Genomic DNA, 15,895 nt, shown 5'->3' with positions numbered 1-15,895 from the left:
AAATAAATAAATAAATAAATCAGTGTTCCAGTATCTGAGGGGCGGCCACAAGGCAGAGGGGGCCAGGTTGTTCACCAAAGCACCAGAGGGAAGGACGAGAAACAGTGGTTGGAAACTGATCAAAGAGAGAAGCAACCTGGAATTAAGGAGAAACTTCCTGACAGTGAGGACAATCAACCAGTGGAACAGCTTTGCCTCCAGAAATCGTGGGCGCTCCATCACTGGAGATTTTAAAGAAGAGACTGGACAGCCATTTGTCTGAGACGGTATAGATTCTCCTGCTTGAGCAGGGGGCTGGACTAGAAGACCTCCAAGGTCCCTTCCAGCTCTATTCTATTCTGTCTGCCTCCAAAAGGCTGCTGTCCTACCTCTTTTTCGCCACCAGGAACCTTCCCGGACCGAATACGACAGGTCAATGAAGTCAAGGTCCACAGCTGACCGCTTGGGCAAATGGGAGAACCTCTGAGCATCCGTGATGTGGTTTTCCACCTTTTTCAGGTGAGTGGTCAGGAAGGAGCCATCCTGCGATCCAGCATTGCAGACAGAGTCCTCCAGGGCGATGGACACACAGGTGGGATCAAGACTCTTCTCCGCCATAGCTGCTCCTCTGTTGAGAAGGCAAAGGAGACAGAAGTGAGTCTTCTGCTCTTCAGGTGCTCCCTAAGGCTATGAAGGGCCAAGTCCATCCACCACGGCAGGTGGGGCCACCTTGGGCAAGAGATTCTCAATTTGGAGAGATTTATGCATTTGTGGTCATTAGCAGCCTGGTGGCCTAGTGGTGAAGGCGGTCGCCTCCCATTCAGAAGGTCGAGAGTTTAATCCTAGGAAGTGGCAGGTGTTTGTTTCCTAGGACACAAAGAAAAAATATCTACTGTGAACTCCATGTGGTGCATCTGGCCAGTAAATGCACAGCTCCATCTAGTCACCCCCAACTTTACCCTGAATAGGGACTACGAGGTCTTAAAAAGATAGTTTCTATGTATGTGTAGTCAGGCTAGTATGGACTTTGAAATCATCAGTGGTTTAAATCCTGGTGGATAGATGAATCTAACACATCAAAGTACAAATAGATAAATAAATTGCAAATAACATCTGACTTTTAGCAAGGGAAAGGCACCCCAATTTTAGAGAACCACTTCCTGGGCAGTAGCTACGCTACCACACGTTTCCTTTGTCTATAGATTGCAGTTGTCTTTTTTTTTAACAAGAAAAATAGCTTTAATTGTTTAAGTAGCTTTAATCTAGATTCCAAAGAAGTGAGACTGAACAAAACAACCTAATTCTTGATTCCAGCAGAGACGTATCTATTCTTCTGGATAATTGCATATGCTGCACCTTGTATATACATCAGGTCTTGTTCTAAGAAGTGATCCACACCCCATTAATCACTAATAATGTGCCCCAACTGCTTCTATGTTAAAAGAGGTTGCGTGACAGGAATCAGAGCTGATTCCTTCCAACTTTGTTATTCTATTCTATTCTGTTCTGTTCCGTTCCGTTCCGTTCCGTTCCGTTCCATTCATTCCGTTCCATTCCATTCCATTCTACATACAGCATAGAGGTCCCATGAAAAGGGTGTGTTCATCATCTTCCTTCCACTTTCTCATTTCAAAGATGGAAGGTGAAGCACTATCATTTACGGCAGGGGTGTCCAACCTTGGCAACTTTAAGAACTCCCAGAATTCCCCAGCCAGTTGGGGAATGGCTGTGCTGGCTGGGGAATTCTGGGAGTTGAAGTCCACCGTGAGCATGCTTGGAGGAGAGACTCCTGATTAGTTGGCAGGGAAGGAAACAGCCAGCAGAAGAATAGTGATTTCTTTCATTGCCCTTTGCCAAAAAACAGCCCCCCCCCCAGAAAAACCCACTGGTTTATCTTCAGGGAAGTCCTGATTCCAAGCTAACTCAACGAGGTGCAACACGTTAGAGCTGGGATATCAGAAGGACCTTCCTCTTTTCATCTGAGAGGGACTGGAGAAAATGTCACCAGGTTCCAGGTACACCCACTTTGCATTAAAAGTTGCTAGGGGAGCTGAACCAATTTTGGGGGGCTCCAGGTTGCAAACGAGCCTAGCCACCAGGAAGCAAGAGATGCAAGCCCTTTTCTCCACCCAGTCCTTTGATTTTTTTCCTAGGATATATGTTTTTTTTTACATGGAGACAAGGAAAATGTTTCAAAGTAAATGCTTAAATATCGGGATGTCAGCCAAATCTGGATGGAGGATTAAACTCAAGGCAAAAACTAATGGCTGCATTCAAATGCAAGACAAAGGTGGGGGGGGGGAGGGCCCTAGAGAGACGATCTCCTGCAAAGGGAGTCTGATTAGATAGACTGGAGGGGAGGAGGATGAGCTGGGGGGGGTGCCATTCAGCTTTGGGGGGGGGCTAAGAGAAAGACCCTTCACACACCTCAGAGAGAAATCGGCTTCCTTCCTGCCCTATTTTAAGCTGCAGAACCTCAGCAAAGCCGGAGGAGAACTTGAATTGCCAAAGGTGTGCAGCGGATCACACTGGTAGACATCCCCTCGCTGCTGATTCCCCCCCATCTGCCCCCCCTCTCCATGGGTGGAATGGAGATACTCTCCCCCCAAGCGAGTCCATCATCAAGACACTTTCCACCTCCAAAATGTTGGATTACAATGGCCATCAAACCAGTACCTCCAGACTGGGGATGATGGATGCTGTAATCTAAAGGTCCCAGCTTGAGAGGGCTAGCAGAGGGAAGGAAGGAAGGAAGGAAGGAAGGAAGGAAGGAAGGAAGGAAGGAGGGAGGGAGGGAGGGAGGAAGGCTGATGGATCTCTGACCCAGAGCCTGTCCAAAGCGGGAGAGAGGAGAGCGCAGGAAATGCCCTTCTGCGCAGGCTCTGCTCCTTCCCTCCCCTGCAGAGCCTGGCTGGAATTGCGGCTCCGGGGGCTGCCTGGGCCAAGGGCTTCTCTGCCGGGGATCTGAGCAGATTCTTGCCTTCCGTGAGCTGAAATGCCGAATCTCGGCTGATTTATTTCATCACAGGATCTCCTTTCATCACCTCCAGATTTGCCTTTCGGAGAGATCCTTTCTCTCCCCACCCATCACACCCCAAGAGACACGTTCTCTTAGCCAGGGGTCCCCTAGATGGAAGGCATCTCTGGAAGGCCCCTCCCCACCCCACTTCCAAACCGCACGTGATCCCCTTTCAGAAATGCTTTGATTCCTGGCTAGCCAATAAATGCTGCTGTAAAACGTATGGCTGATTTGCAGTCGGAGCCCAGATTTCTCCAGGATCCCGGTCTGGGAGTTACTTACTAATCCCCCCCTCTCTCTGTCCCTCCCTCCCTCCCTCCCGCTGGAGCCGAAGACACTGCCCCTCCATGAATGGCTATCTTCTATCCCCCCCATCCCCATCTCCCCCAACCCTTAGAGTATTTGCAGCCTGATATTCTGTGGTTTAACAAGGACCAGAATCCAGCCATGACAAAGAGGGGGGCGAGGGGAGGGGTTTAAGCATACCCAAACTTGACAAGAGACCCCTGGAATTCCATAACTCTTAAGGCTGAACAATTTGAACCCCCCCACCTGCCTCAAAGGTGCTGGAAGGGCAAGACTAGATTAGATATAGATGGATGGAAGGATGGATAGACAGACAGACAGAGAGAGGGTGATAGATAGATAGATAGATAGATAGATAGATAGATAGATAGATAGATAGATAGATAGATAGATAGATAGATAGATAGATAGATAGATAGATAGATAGATAGATTTAAAAGATGGCTTCCTTGAAAACAAAGCAGAGAAATTCCTGAAGGTGTCAAACCTGCTCCAATTAGACAGACCCCCACCCCCCCACCTTTCTGCCCCCTGCTAGGCCTGGACCTCTAGGAAAAGGGGGCACCGGACCACTTGGAGCAACTTGCCATGCCCCGCTCTCCAAGACCTCCTACCCTTCTCTGAGCCGCCCCCCCTCCCGATGGGCTGGGATCCCTCCCTTTGCCCAGCCAGGCGAGACCCTGCCCGGCGGGGAAAAGCCCTGCCCGCAAATAGCGCAGACGGCCCCGGGCCACCGCGGAGGGGAAGGGTGCCCAAAAGTTTGCGGACCCCTCCCCGTGGGTCTCCCTCCCTCCCTCTCCCTTTCCCACCCCATTCCCGGGCGAATGGGAGGGGGGTTCCGCAGGGCTCCTCTCCGGCCCTGGCCAGCCAGATCCCTCTGCTGGGAGGGGGGAAGAGCTCACCTCTGCCGTCCGCCCCTTCCCCGCTGCTCGGACCCTCGCCTGGGGGGGGGGTCTTGCCGCCGCTCTCCTTGCAGCCGACCTCTAGCTGCCCTCCGCAAGCATCGGCATCAGCATGGGGAGGGAGGGGGCGCCGGGGGGGGGCTGAGGGCGGGCGAGGCCAAGCAGCGGCTCTCCTCCTGCGGGGACCAGCGACCCCCGAGCTGGGTGAGGGAGGCGGACTCAGCTCTTGCAGCCGGCCGCCGCCGCCGCTTCCTCCGTCCCCATCCCCCAGGGCGCCGGGCTGGAACAGGTGGGGAGGGGCGAGGAGAGCCCCCCGCCTGCACAGCCCAGCCCAGCCCCGCTCGCGGCCGCCCCTGCCCGGGCTCCTTCCTCCGGCAGCCCCCGGTCCGCCGACAGCAGCGCGAAAGGGCTGGGCTGGGCCGGGCTGCGCTTCCCGGTCGGAAATCCCGGGCTCTGCTGTTAAAGGGTCCGCGGATGCTGCTGCTCTGGAGGGCGGGGAGGGTGGAGGAGAGGGAGGGGGCGCTCCAGCTGCAATCGCCGGCCAGGAAAAGACCCTCCCCTCGCTCTCCCGGAGAAAGAGGGGGCTCCTGCTGCAGGAAGCCCACCAAGAAAACCCCCGCAAGTTCCTAGTTCTGAAGAAGGACCTGTGCCTTGGTTTCCCCTCTGCTTACTGAGCTTGGAGGGATGCTTGGTTATCCAAGCCCAATGGGGCGTTCGGGGGACCTATAGGGGGCGGGGGTCGTGAATTTCCAAAGCCCCGGGGGAGGTGTTGGGGGGGGGAATGAGTCATGCCTACCTTCTCCTGGCTGGAACTGTGTCATACAGTCATTCATGAAGGTATGATCATCTTATTAGGCCCGTTTCGCATGCAAATGTGGATCGCCAGTCCTATCTTGACACCCTATAATTATGTTCCTTTATCACTCCTGTCCTCCGTTCAATGGGACTGGAGCCCCTCTTGGGCGGAAGCCCAAGAGCCAGATTGCCCCAGAGAGCAGCCGGTGCCAGTAGAAACTCGCTCTTGGTCCTGCTCTTGTTTTAATCCAGGTGTTTCCCAATGGAGAGGGGTGGGGGCTTGAAGAGATTAGGGTGAAGGAGAGCCAAGGCCATGATGGAGCAGCCCGACTGGAGCTGTTGGGACACCCAGAAGACAAGCAGGGCTTCCACCGGGCTGTCGCAGCCCCCACTTTGACTCTTTCGACCACCCCTGTCAAACTGGAGATGCTCCCTCCGCTTGATGCCAGGACCTCTTTGAGCCTTTGCAAAGCGGAATCCGGATTCCGATGGACAGGGACCGGTGCTGAAAAAGACAGGCTGCCTGCAAGCCCTGGAAGGAGGGCTTGGGAGGAAAAAGGAAGATGTCAAGGAAGAAGGGAGAGAGGGAGAGGGAGAAGAGAGAGAGAAGAGAGGGAGGGAGGTGGAGGGAAACGGGAGGAACAGATGCCAGGAAGCTCCGGCTGTTTAAACCTGCTTGCTGTGTCCTCTCGTGGCCGCTGGTGGGATTTCCGGGACCAGAATAGCACTCCTTGGCCAAAAGGGATGGTTTCGCCATGATCCATTTTAAAACGCTCTTCCAAGGAACTCCAGGAGCCGATCCCGTCACTTCAGCAAGCAACGGAAAAGGCTGAGCAAACATAGGTTGCTCTGCTCTGGTTTAAGTTAAGGCTTGCTGAAAAGTGAAAAGTGAACTTGAATTTTTTTAAAAGCACTAAATGCTTCCCCCCTCTCCCTTTTCTTTGGCAACGCATGCATTTCCATCATAACCTTTGCATTTAGTTTAGTTTATATTCCCCCCCCCTTTTTTTTTTCTTGACGTTCTTCTGAAGGGAATAAACCAATAACTTCTGGCTGCTGAAAAACCAGGATTTAGGTTAAACGGAGGCAAGATGGTAAATCATGCATTACAAAACCACCTTGCCTTGGATCGCACTCCAAGCCCCGTCCCAGTCGGTCCCAAGCCAGCTTCATGCACTTTGAACAGGCTGTGCTTGCACCCAGGAAGATTTTGACTGGAGGGCAATGCCCTGCAGTAGCAAGCCGTCCTTCATCACATAGGCCCCCTGTGCCCCGATTAAGCGAACCGGATTAACTCTTGGAGCAATTGGAGAATTGGGGAGGGGGGGGCTGCGGAGGTTGAACGAAGCTGGTGCAAAGGGCTGTGGCTCAGGGCTAGGTAAAGAAAGGCAGGGGGACCAGCCACTTGCCCCTCGGAAAGGAGAAAGAGTGAGAGACGCAGGACAGCCCCACCTAGCTTGACTGCCCTTAAAAGGGAGGCAGGAAGGAGGCAGGAAGGGCTTTCGAGATATTATTCCAAGGCCTGGTGACAATCAAGAGGCATTGCTGAAAACCCCATCCCCTCCGCTGCCTACCTCAGAGGGCTGACACTGACGAAGAAGCATCCTGAGTTATAGATCTCCACAGCCAAAGGCAGTTCTCTAGGCAGCTCCCAGGTTTAGAAAAAAGAGTTGCTGCGAGTCCAAACAGCTGTGGGTTTTGCAACAGGCTTTGCCCAATATGACACACTTTTCAGGCAAGAATTCGAATCCCAGAAAGCGGTAAGGAGTTTGGCGTAAGCCATCTCAGGAATGAGAATCCGGGCTGTGAGATAGCTGGCCCTGATGAGGTTACCCTAGTTTGGGTAACGAAACGCCTGCAAGAAAACAAGCTCAGGAAGCACCTGGGACCCCTCCAGCAAAAAAAGTGTGTGTGTGTGGTGGGGGGGGGTTATCAGTGTAGCGGCCAGCAGCCGTGCTGACTTTTAAGGCCATCAGGGAGGCAGAGATCTTATCGCTGATGCGCTGGCTGGGAGCCCCGGGGGCTCAAGAATCACTACATTACCTGTCCCGGAGGAGAAGGAAGCTAACAACCCCCCCCCCTCAGAGTTCAGGTATCCAACTTCCTTTTCCATCCATCTCCGACCGGTCAGGCTAACTAACCTCTTTGCCAGCTCCGATGCGTTCCTGCTTCTCAGCCTGGGCCTCAGTCCAAACTGACTTCTGAGGTTTCCCCCCAAATAAATTCTATTTGGATGCTGCTCTCCTCCACCCATCCCATGCCGAAGTCTGACCTGACCAGGGGGAAACTGGAGGTTATAGGTAGTCGTGGACTTACGACTACAATTGAGCTCAAAATTTCTGCTCTTAAGTGAGACATTTGTTAAGTGGGTTTTGCTCCATTTTGCGACTTTTCTCGCCACAGTTGCTGACTGCAGCTGTTAAGCTAGTCACACAATTGTTAAGGGAAGCTGACTTCCCCGTGGACTTTGCTTCCCAAGAGGTGGCCAAAGGGGATCACGTGACCCCGGGACATGGCCACCGTCATAAATAGGAGTCAGTTGCCCAGGTTCCGCATTTCGATCACGTGACAAGGTGGATGCTGCAACGGCCACTGATGTGCAAAACAGTCGTAAGTCACTTTTGTCAGTGTTTGGTCGCTACATCAAACTGTTGTTGAGGACTACCTGTACAAGGAAGATTGTATCTGACACAAGACTTGGTTTTGTTTGTGTGGCTTTATTTCTGAACGTCAATGTAACATAAACCTTAGGTGCCAGGAGCTGGAACTCCAATATGGGAGAGACACCCCACCCCCCGGCAAGGATTATCTCCCTTTTTTCCTCTCTCCTTACTCATGATGTGGGAGGGATTGCAACAGCCTCTTGTTCTGTGACGACTGTGGGAAGAAAACCAGGATTTCATGACTTCCCTGCTCCGAAGACAAAAAAAAGAAGGATTTTTGCCAAGAGGGCAAGCAGCAGTGGATTATGGAGCAAACGGTAAGAACAAAGGGCTCATCAACCCCCTGGGAATAGGGGGGCAGCGACAAGAGAAGGGCCCCGAGTCACCCAGGGATGCCCTGGTGCAGGACCCTCCTCTGGAGGGAGACTGAGGAGGGCGGGCTTGCGAGTGGGACTCTGTGCTGCTACAAAGAACGTGGGGATGGCAAACCAACTGCAGAGACAGAGACTGATAGGTTAGGAGTCGGGCTGACCAGGAGTGAGATCCAAGAATGAGACTTCCAAGGTATGAAAGTTAGCTTCTTGGGATGACCAGCTTTTCAAATAAGGCCAGGTAGACGTCGTGAGGTCAGGAGGCGCTGAAGCTCAGGTCTGACCCAGCCACCGTTTCCATCTTAAGTCAGTCCCTTTCCACAGGAACTGCCTTAAAGCTGGCTTCCCTTACCAGATTACCCCTTACACCAAGAGGCGTACAACCAGATCCCAGGTTGAAGGGAGCCAACAAAGGGCTTTTGGGGCGCACGTGTGTTTGTGTATTTATCTGTGTGAAGCCTTTCGTCCTGCTCTCACCACTATTCAAGAAAGCCCATTTTGGCAAAGAGCCCGAGCAAAGCACTGGCAAATTCGGAAGGTCCACCAGGCTGGTGGTTGGGGGAAGATCCCGGGGTGCTGCAGAGGAGGAGGTCTCTCAGAGAATCTGGATGCCCAGTTCCTCGGCGGTCTTCTGCAGTCTGTCCATGACATTCTCTTCTGGCTCTGGAACAAGTCCACTAGGCACAACTGTCCGGCTCTCGGAGGGGGCATTAGCCATCACGTAGTACACCGTTTCGCTCTCTCCGTGCTCGTTGGTCCTGTTCACCACCCGGATGATTGGGCTGGAAGGGGCGCTCGGATCACAGTCCGGAGACTCGCTGGCACACGGGGGAGCAGAGTTCTCGGTTGGCAGAGCAGCTGGCAAATCTGTCTCCACCGGGTCCTCCATCGGTGAGTCCAGGATGATGCCCTGTAAGCCGCCTTCCGACCCTGCCAGCACCACGCACTGGGCCGCGTCATCCAGCGATTCTCCCTGCTTCTCCCGGTCCTTCAGCAGTTGCTCAGTCAGTTCCACGCTTTCATACCGCACCAGCTGAAGGCGCATGTACCCATCCTCATGTTCTTTGTACCTAGGTGGGGTTGCAGAGGCTGCGGTTAGCAGGGAACCATGCCAGTCTGGTGGCGGCTAGCTGTTGGCGTCCCAGCGCCATCGATTATGAAAAGCTGATGAACACACAGACACACATTCAAAGCTGCTAGAAATGGCTGCTATTCCATTTTTTCAGCAAACACTTGCTTTGTCCAGAAATCTTAGCACAAGGTGAGAACGAATCTACATTTTTCTCCACCTTGCCTGGCATTGATAAAAAAAAACATGAAAGGGGTCAACCGTGGTGAAAGAGAAAAGAGAAACAATACCAGCAGCCTCATCTAATCCTTTTACCTAGAGGATCCCAGAAAGGGTGCCAGCTCTCTTCTTACACACCCTTCTTCCAATTGCTGCAGACTACACTTCTAGATCCCTCTTCTTCGCCACAACGTGGAAGAAGAGGTCACAAACGTTCAAACCTCCCTCATTGGGAATGTGCCACAAATCACTCCAGCTTCCCTTTGACACCTCTGGCTCAGAGACAAGCGCCCAAGAGATAATAAGATAATTAAATGCAACACATATCAGAATTAGCCAGCCTATCCAAACCTCCTGGATTTAATCAACCACAACCACGTTCCTTTGTAATCCTGATGCTGATTTGAGGACAGCACAATTTGCTTTAGGGATGTTCAGACAAACCATCTGTTTCTCCAAAAAATATCCTGGCTTGCCCTGTTAATGATCTGCAAACCAGTCAAGACTTGGGCTAAACCTCCAGCTGTCCAGAAGTTTACTTAATTTTTTGGAGGAATGTGATGAGAAGACTGTGCAATCTCCTCTTCTCCTTTTGAGGAGAGGGGCTGAAGTGAGGACTTTTGAGAAAGTGAAACTGACCTGCAGAAGGCCTTAGGGCAAAGATGTCTTCTGCTAGCAGCTTAACAACAAGAAAAGTCAGTTTCTCCCTGCAGACTGAATGCTCTTCTGAAACGTGACTTTGATTTCATGCCCATGCTTCGTAACCACAAAGAGCATTTCAGCCCCGCCCTATCGTTGTGTACCTGAAACGAGGATGACCTGAAGGCCATTTGAACTGGTGCTTCTTCCTGAGGTGGACCGTAAGGTTGTTCCCTCGTGTGAAACATTTGTCGCAGACGTGGCACTTATACCTGGGCTCTGAATCGCCCTGAGAATGTACATAGAGAGAAAGGAATGGTTAGATGGGGATTTTCTCCACCTACGCATGAAACTCCACAACTTGAAGGAATCCAGTTTTTGCTGTTCTGTTTGTAAAGCACGTCAGTAGATTCTCTTAACAATAAATCGGATTTGTAAGTATGAAAATAATAATGGTAATAATAACATGACGCCTTTAAGGCGATTAAACAGCAACATCTGCTTATCCCACGTGCTTGGGGAGGACTCAGTAAGTGCCTGATCTAGGCTAAACGTTGGGCTGGCTGTGCAAACAACAACAACAACAACAACAATAATAATAATAATAATTAAAAAAAATTGAGTGCTGGAGGAACTCAGAACTCCCAGAAGCAGCAAAATTTTGGGAACTCTGTGAAAGAGATACTTGCATGGAGGTGATTCACACCAATTAGCAGATGTAAGTTTGCTTTTTCCTTGGGAAAGTAAACAGCTGCTGCTTCGGCTTCTAATTTTCTAGCCAAAGCCATATCTCAGAGTCCTTCTGCAAAGCTTCTGTAATTGCTGCCCTGCTTTTTTCCTTAAAATCAGACACCACCCCAGGCTCTCAGACTCCCGTCTGCTTCCTTCTCACCTCATGAACCTTCTTGTAGTGCAGTTTGATGGAGCAGAGAGATCGGGCACTGAAGTCGCAGGCTTCAAATTCACAGCGGTAGGCTGGCTCTTTGCTATGGGTGTCCAAGTGCTTCCGTAGATCAATCAGATTCTTACAGCTGGACGGATCATGCAAAGACAGTATTTTAAATCCTGGCACAAACAGTACAATACTGCTGCATGTAAAATGGCAGCAATTAGAAGTCATAAAATACACGCTCCCTCCGTGTTCTTCACCATAACATTCTGGCTATTACCAAAAACAGGCCACAGTTGCTCTTCCTATCATGATGACTGCATTTTACACAACAAATCCTCTACAAACCCTCAGGGAGCCTCTGAGTGGACAACAGTCCAACAGCTACCCTCATCGTAATGCTACCTGTTCTGCCGAATTCTATAGGTAGTCCGATCAGCCAGACCAGCTGGGGGAATTCTGGGAATTCTGGCAACTTCTTAAAGTTGCCAAGGCTGAGAAACAGTGGTGTTTCATTTCATATATATTGATTTTATAACTGTAATATATGTCACCCTGAGCAAGGCCTTGATAAAAAGGCCACCACGGGTCTAAAAAGAAATCGTTCTAGAAACTGTAGCCATTTAATCCAAATACCCTTTGAATTAAACTGGTGGTTTGCCCAATAATTCCACACTTCACTGGCCAGCAAAAGAGAGACTTTATAAAGCAATGGTAATTTTATAATTTGGAGCTAGGCACCAGTTACCACAATTTGTAAACTCTTAAGGCAGCTGCTAACCCATCTATTTCAGAGGCAAAGAAACAGCAGAAGGGTTTGGCTACAGAGAACACTCTCCTTCCCGGGACCTGGCCCAGGGCCATCTCCCACCTGGCCTCTGGGCTTACCTATGGTCACAATAGTTGCACTTGTAAGGCCGTTCCTCGCTGTGCCTGAAGCGGATGTGGTTGCGTAGTGAGGAGGGCAGAGGGCAAGTCATGTCACAAAGAGGGCACTTGTAGTGGTTGACTGCTCAGGAAAACAGACACACACACATATAAAGGAGGTCATTCCTGAAGGGAAAGTTCACCAAGAGGAGAGAAAAGGAGGGGGAAAAAAGCTTCCTCATCACCTCTTACCGTGGTTCCTCATATGATCCCTCAACAATCTCTCTGTGGCAAACCTTTTGGAGCAGTGAGAACATTGGAATCGCTGTTCTGTGAGCAGAGGCAGAAACAAAAGGACACATCTCATTTAGAGAGAATCTTTATCGGCAACTTTTCACAACACATGGACAGCTTCATCATAGCTTGAACTAGGAAAGAACATCCATACCAAGTCAAATCCAAAAATGCTGGAGAATTCTTGGAAGCAGGGCATTCAGACAAATTAGCCATCCACAGGCCCATAGAGATAAACAACATCCACATAACATTTAAAAGAGACAATCAAAAATCTAAAAAAAGCAAACAAAAATACCTAACCACCTCCTCACCAGCAATCAACACCCAGATGAGCAGAGATTAATACTAAGATTAATGCCAGACCAACAATCAGGCAGGAAACAACAGGCCAATCAAGGAACTACCAAGAAGAAAGCCACACTCCCACCAACACTGACAGGGCAAGCCACTTGTAAATAAAGAGAGAGCAAACCCTCCTCCCTTTTAGAACTGATAATATAACTTAGTAGGGTAATGAAACGTCTGCAAGAAAACAGCCAAGCTCAGCAAGCACCAAGGACCCCACAATTTCTTCTCTTCCAAACAAACACTCCCTTCTAGGGTTTATAACTCAAACCCTAATCAGTCCAAAACTCACATTGGCTAGCAAGCCTGACCACTTGTACAGTTCCGGGCTAAACATGATGATGGGCTCAGGTACTCACGTTCTAAAGCCGTCTGTCGACGGATGTGATCAAAGAACTTGGTGTTGTTGGAGAACATGCCACCACAAGTGGGACAAGCCACCACCTTCTCCTGGGTGTGGCTGCGCAGATGTTCCCGCAGCTTACATCGGCCTTTGAAGGTACAGTCACACTCTGGAACAAAAGAAGACAATGCTTGTGTGTTCCAAGCTGGCACAAAGCTGGTGTTCCTGCCTGGAATGTTTCGGCTTATTGCTTTGAGCTTGGCGGGGACGATTCCCTTAGAAACCCTGGGATTCTACAGTAGCTTTTTTTATGGATTTTGAGGAGCTGTTTCATTTTTATCTGCATGAAAACTGGGAGAATAATCCTCCTCTCATAAAGTGCCTAACAGCCACAAGATGAAATGTTTTGGTATATTTGTTTGCACTGAGGTAAATTACATTTTCCTCCTACTGGGGAAAACAAAGAGGATAAAATGTGTGAATCATAGGAATAGTATTTAAAGATTGTATAAAAAATGCACTCGGTGATTTTTTAAAAGGCAATGTTGTATACAGGTAGTCTTCAACTTGTGCCTACTATTGAGAAGAGAATTTCCAATGGCTAAGGAAGGTGTTTGATCATGTTACTGTGAGGACGGTGCAACGGACGTAAGTGTGAGGACCAGTTGTAAGTAACCTTTTTTCAGTGCTGTTGTAACTTCAAACGGACACTAAATATGTTGACAATTACCTGTATCTATGAGTATTATTCTATAGTGTCTTATATAAGAATGTTTTTCTGGTTTAATTTTGCCTCAAAACAACAGGAAAGGTTTAAGCAGTTAAACACAGATCAGCCAGCAAAGGTCCCAAGGCAAGATCAACCCCTACCTTTCCACCCACAGAAGACCATGTGGTTCTCCTTCCCTATCGCCTTGTATTCTGCACAGAAACTATGATCTTCCACGTGCCTGTAGAACCATTCAGGATTATCAAAAGCTCGCTGATGGGGAGACAAGAAAAGGAAAGATATATTCTGAGCATACACTCAGTCAATCAGCAAATAAATAAATCCGTTAAAGGATGTTATTCCCGTAAATCAATATTACACTTTCTAAAAGCTTAATAAATCCCATCCAGGAGTCACTCAGTAGCTCTGCATACACATGGAAGTTTACATAAGCTCCACCCCACCCGGAGAGACTTAATTTTTAATAGTTGGGTAACAATAATCTGCGTCCTCCTCAAATGGCTCCATTCACTAAATTTCTTGTGAGAGCTTGTCAACGCATTCAGCATTTTTTTGTTTGCCTCACACACACAGCATTTTTCACCCATTCTGGAGCTCTGGTTGAAACCTCCAGGAAAATGTAAAATTGCGTACCAACTTTCTTTGGAATGATCAAAGAGACAAACAGAGCAGCTATAGTTCCAGATGTCAATTTCCAAAGTGAATATAAAGGGAGCCTAGGTTTAGGAATGTCATACATATGTGCTATGGAATTTCCAGAGATTATTCCAAGAGATATAGTTATGTTTATTAAATAGTAAAAAATATTCCAAGTGTCTTCTATGGGCACACTATTTTATACCTATTTCAGAATGACCCTCCTGTAAATTCAAATTTAAACTGGGTATGGAGTGTTCCAAAAACATTCCTGCATTGTTTTTTAGCATAATGAAGAGGAATGAACAGGTTTGCATAATCTCTTGAATAAGTTATACAACTTGTTTGGTCTAAAACAAAATTACTTAATCCATCCTGCAGTCATCACAGCACGCCAAGAATCTGTCTGAAGCTTAGAAGCTAATTGTGCATCTTTTCACTGCGCGGTGGACATACTCAACACAGTATCACTGGGATAGACTGTTTATCTTCCCATCTCATCTCTCACCTCACAATATTCCCAAAGGCAGAGAAAGTTCTCTTGAATTTCAGGAATGATGTTTCGGCTCTGAAAGTCCAGCTGGCAGGGAGTCAAGTCAGACTGGCTCTGTAAGGCATGCAGTCCCCACTGCTTCAGTTTCGTGTGGTAACAGTGGAAGTAAACATGGCGGACGAGCTCTGCAGGACTCTCAGGAGAACAGAAGCCGCATTCTTGCCAGAGGCAAGCGTATTCTTCTGGGGAGGGAAAAAAGAAAGTTGATGGAGGAAGCACAAAACTCGTACCTGCAAGAGACAGACTACACATCACAAATTTCTACTTAGTAATTGGTCTTGGTCACCCCCCATTTTCTGGATGAAGTTTGTAAAACAGAAGCTATTTTGATTTAATACTATGGCTTTTAATTAAAAAAGAAACCAGGAAAATTAACTTTCTCAGACTTTTCTTAACTAACACCCCCCCCCCTTTCTTTAGCCGATTCATGCTTTCACTACCTTTTCAAACCCAGTTTATCTTAATCCTGCCTTCTCCACGTGTCCCTTGCCTACAGCACTTCTCACCCTTGGCCTGCTTCAATTTTACACTGACATAACTTGACTATGGTAGTGAAGGGGCTACAACATCTCCCTTGCAGCTTTGGGCAAACCCCTATGGCTTACAGGACTATCTGCAATAAGAAAGACAAATATGCTACAGTGACTGCCTGGCATTGAACCAGAAAGGTAATTTAGAGGAGTATGGGTTTTCTAACGAAATCAATCAATTCTTTTAACAAGGAGGAGGAGGAGGAAGGGAATACAGAGAAGTACTGTGCCAATTTTCAGAGAGGATAATATGAGCCACAGCTGATATTAAAAGCAAGTAAGAGTCACAGCGATATTCAAGGAGGTCAAAAAAGTCCGGGCGATGGCCATAACCAGCAAAGCCCCACCCCTTTTTATCTGTGTCGCAGCGTGACATTCTGCAATACACACCCCAAAACCTGCCCCATCTGCCCCATACCAAGAGAATCCATCTCATTGTCCTCCTCCTTGCCCTGGAGATGCTGCTGCAGGTGCTGCGAGACGTGTTCGCAAAACTCTTCCATCTTCGAGGCCACAAAGCTGCAGATTTCCCATTCACACTGCAGGACCAAAGCCTCTTTCTCCCCCGTCTTCCCAGGAGGCATGGCCACAACCCTGCCGGGCAATTGGAGAAGAGGGTCTTGTTCACATTCCAAAGGAGGTTTTCGGTTGCCTTCCCTCCAGCCTCGGAAAGGGATTGAAGGAAAGAGCTGGAATTCTGCCAAACACACCGACTATTATCCTGTGTGGATTTTACGGTCTTT

General features: G+C 49.0%; 2 protein-coding genes across 2 annotated transcripts in view; both read right to left on the bottom strand.

Annotated features, from left to right (window-relative positions):
• The window catches only part of ABCG4 (ATP binding cassette subfamily G member 4), a 27,254-nt gene extending 26,657 nt beyond the window's left edge, over window positions 1–597 (bottom strand). Inside the window, 1 exon segment of the mRNA XM_015812593.1 lies at window positions 369–597. Within this exon segment, the coding sequence (XP_015668079.1) occupies window positions 369–597 (229 nt within the window).
• A 7,223-nt stretch (window positions 598–7,820) lies between these two features.
• HINFP (histone H4 transcription factor) lies at window positions 7,821–15,760 on the bottom strand. Its single transcript, XM_015812592.1, has 9 exons — window positions 15,571–15,760; window positions 14,578–14,804; window positions 13,574–13,685; window positions 12,720–12,872; window positions 11,971–12,048; window positions 11,740–11,860; window positions 10,855–10,993; window positions 10,127–10,251; window positions 7,821–9,105 (listed from the first exon to the last, which is right to left on the bottom strand). Exons 1-9 carry the CDS (start codon window positions 15,734–15,736, stop codon window positions 8,631–8,633), a joined length of 1,596 nt encoding a protein of 531 aa, XP_015668078.1. The 5' UTR covers window positions 15,737–15,760; the 3' UTR covers window positions 7,821–8,630.
• Window positions 15,761–15,895: the final 135 nt, after the last annotated feature.

The sequence above is a fragment of the Protobothrops mucrosquamatus genome, unplaced genomic scaffold (genome assembly GCF_001527695.2).
Source record: "Protobothrops mucrosquamatus isolate PMUCROS unplaced genomic scaffold, P.Mucros_1.0 scaffold97, whole genome shotgun sequence".
Lineage (NCBI taxonomy): Eukaryota > Metazoa > Chordata > Lepidosauria > Squamata > Viperidae > Protobothrops > Protobothrops mucrosquamatus.
This window is presented reverse-complemented; position numbering and strand designations above follow the sequence as displayed.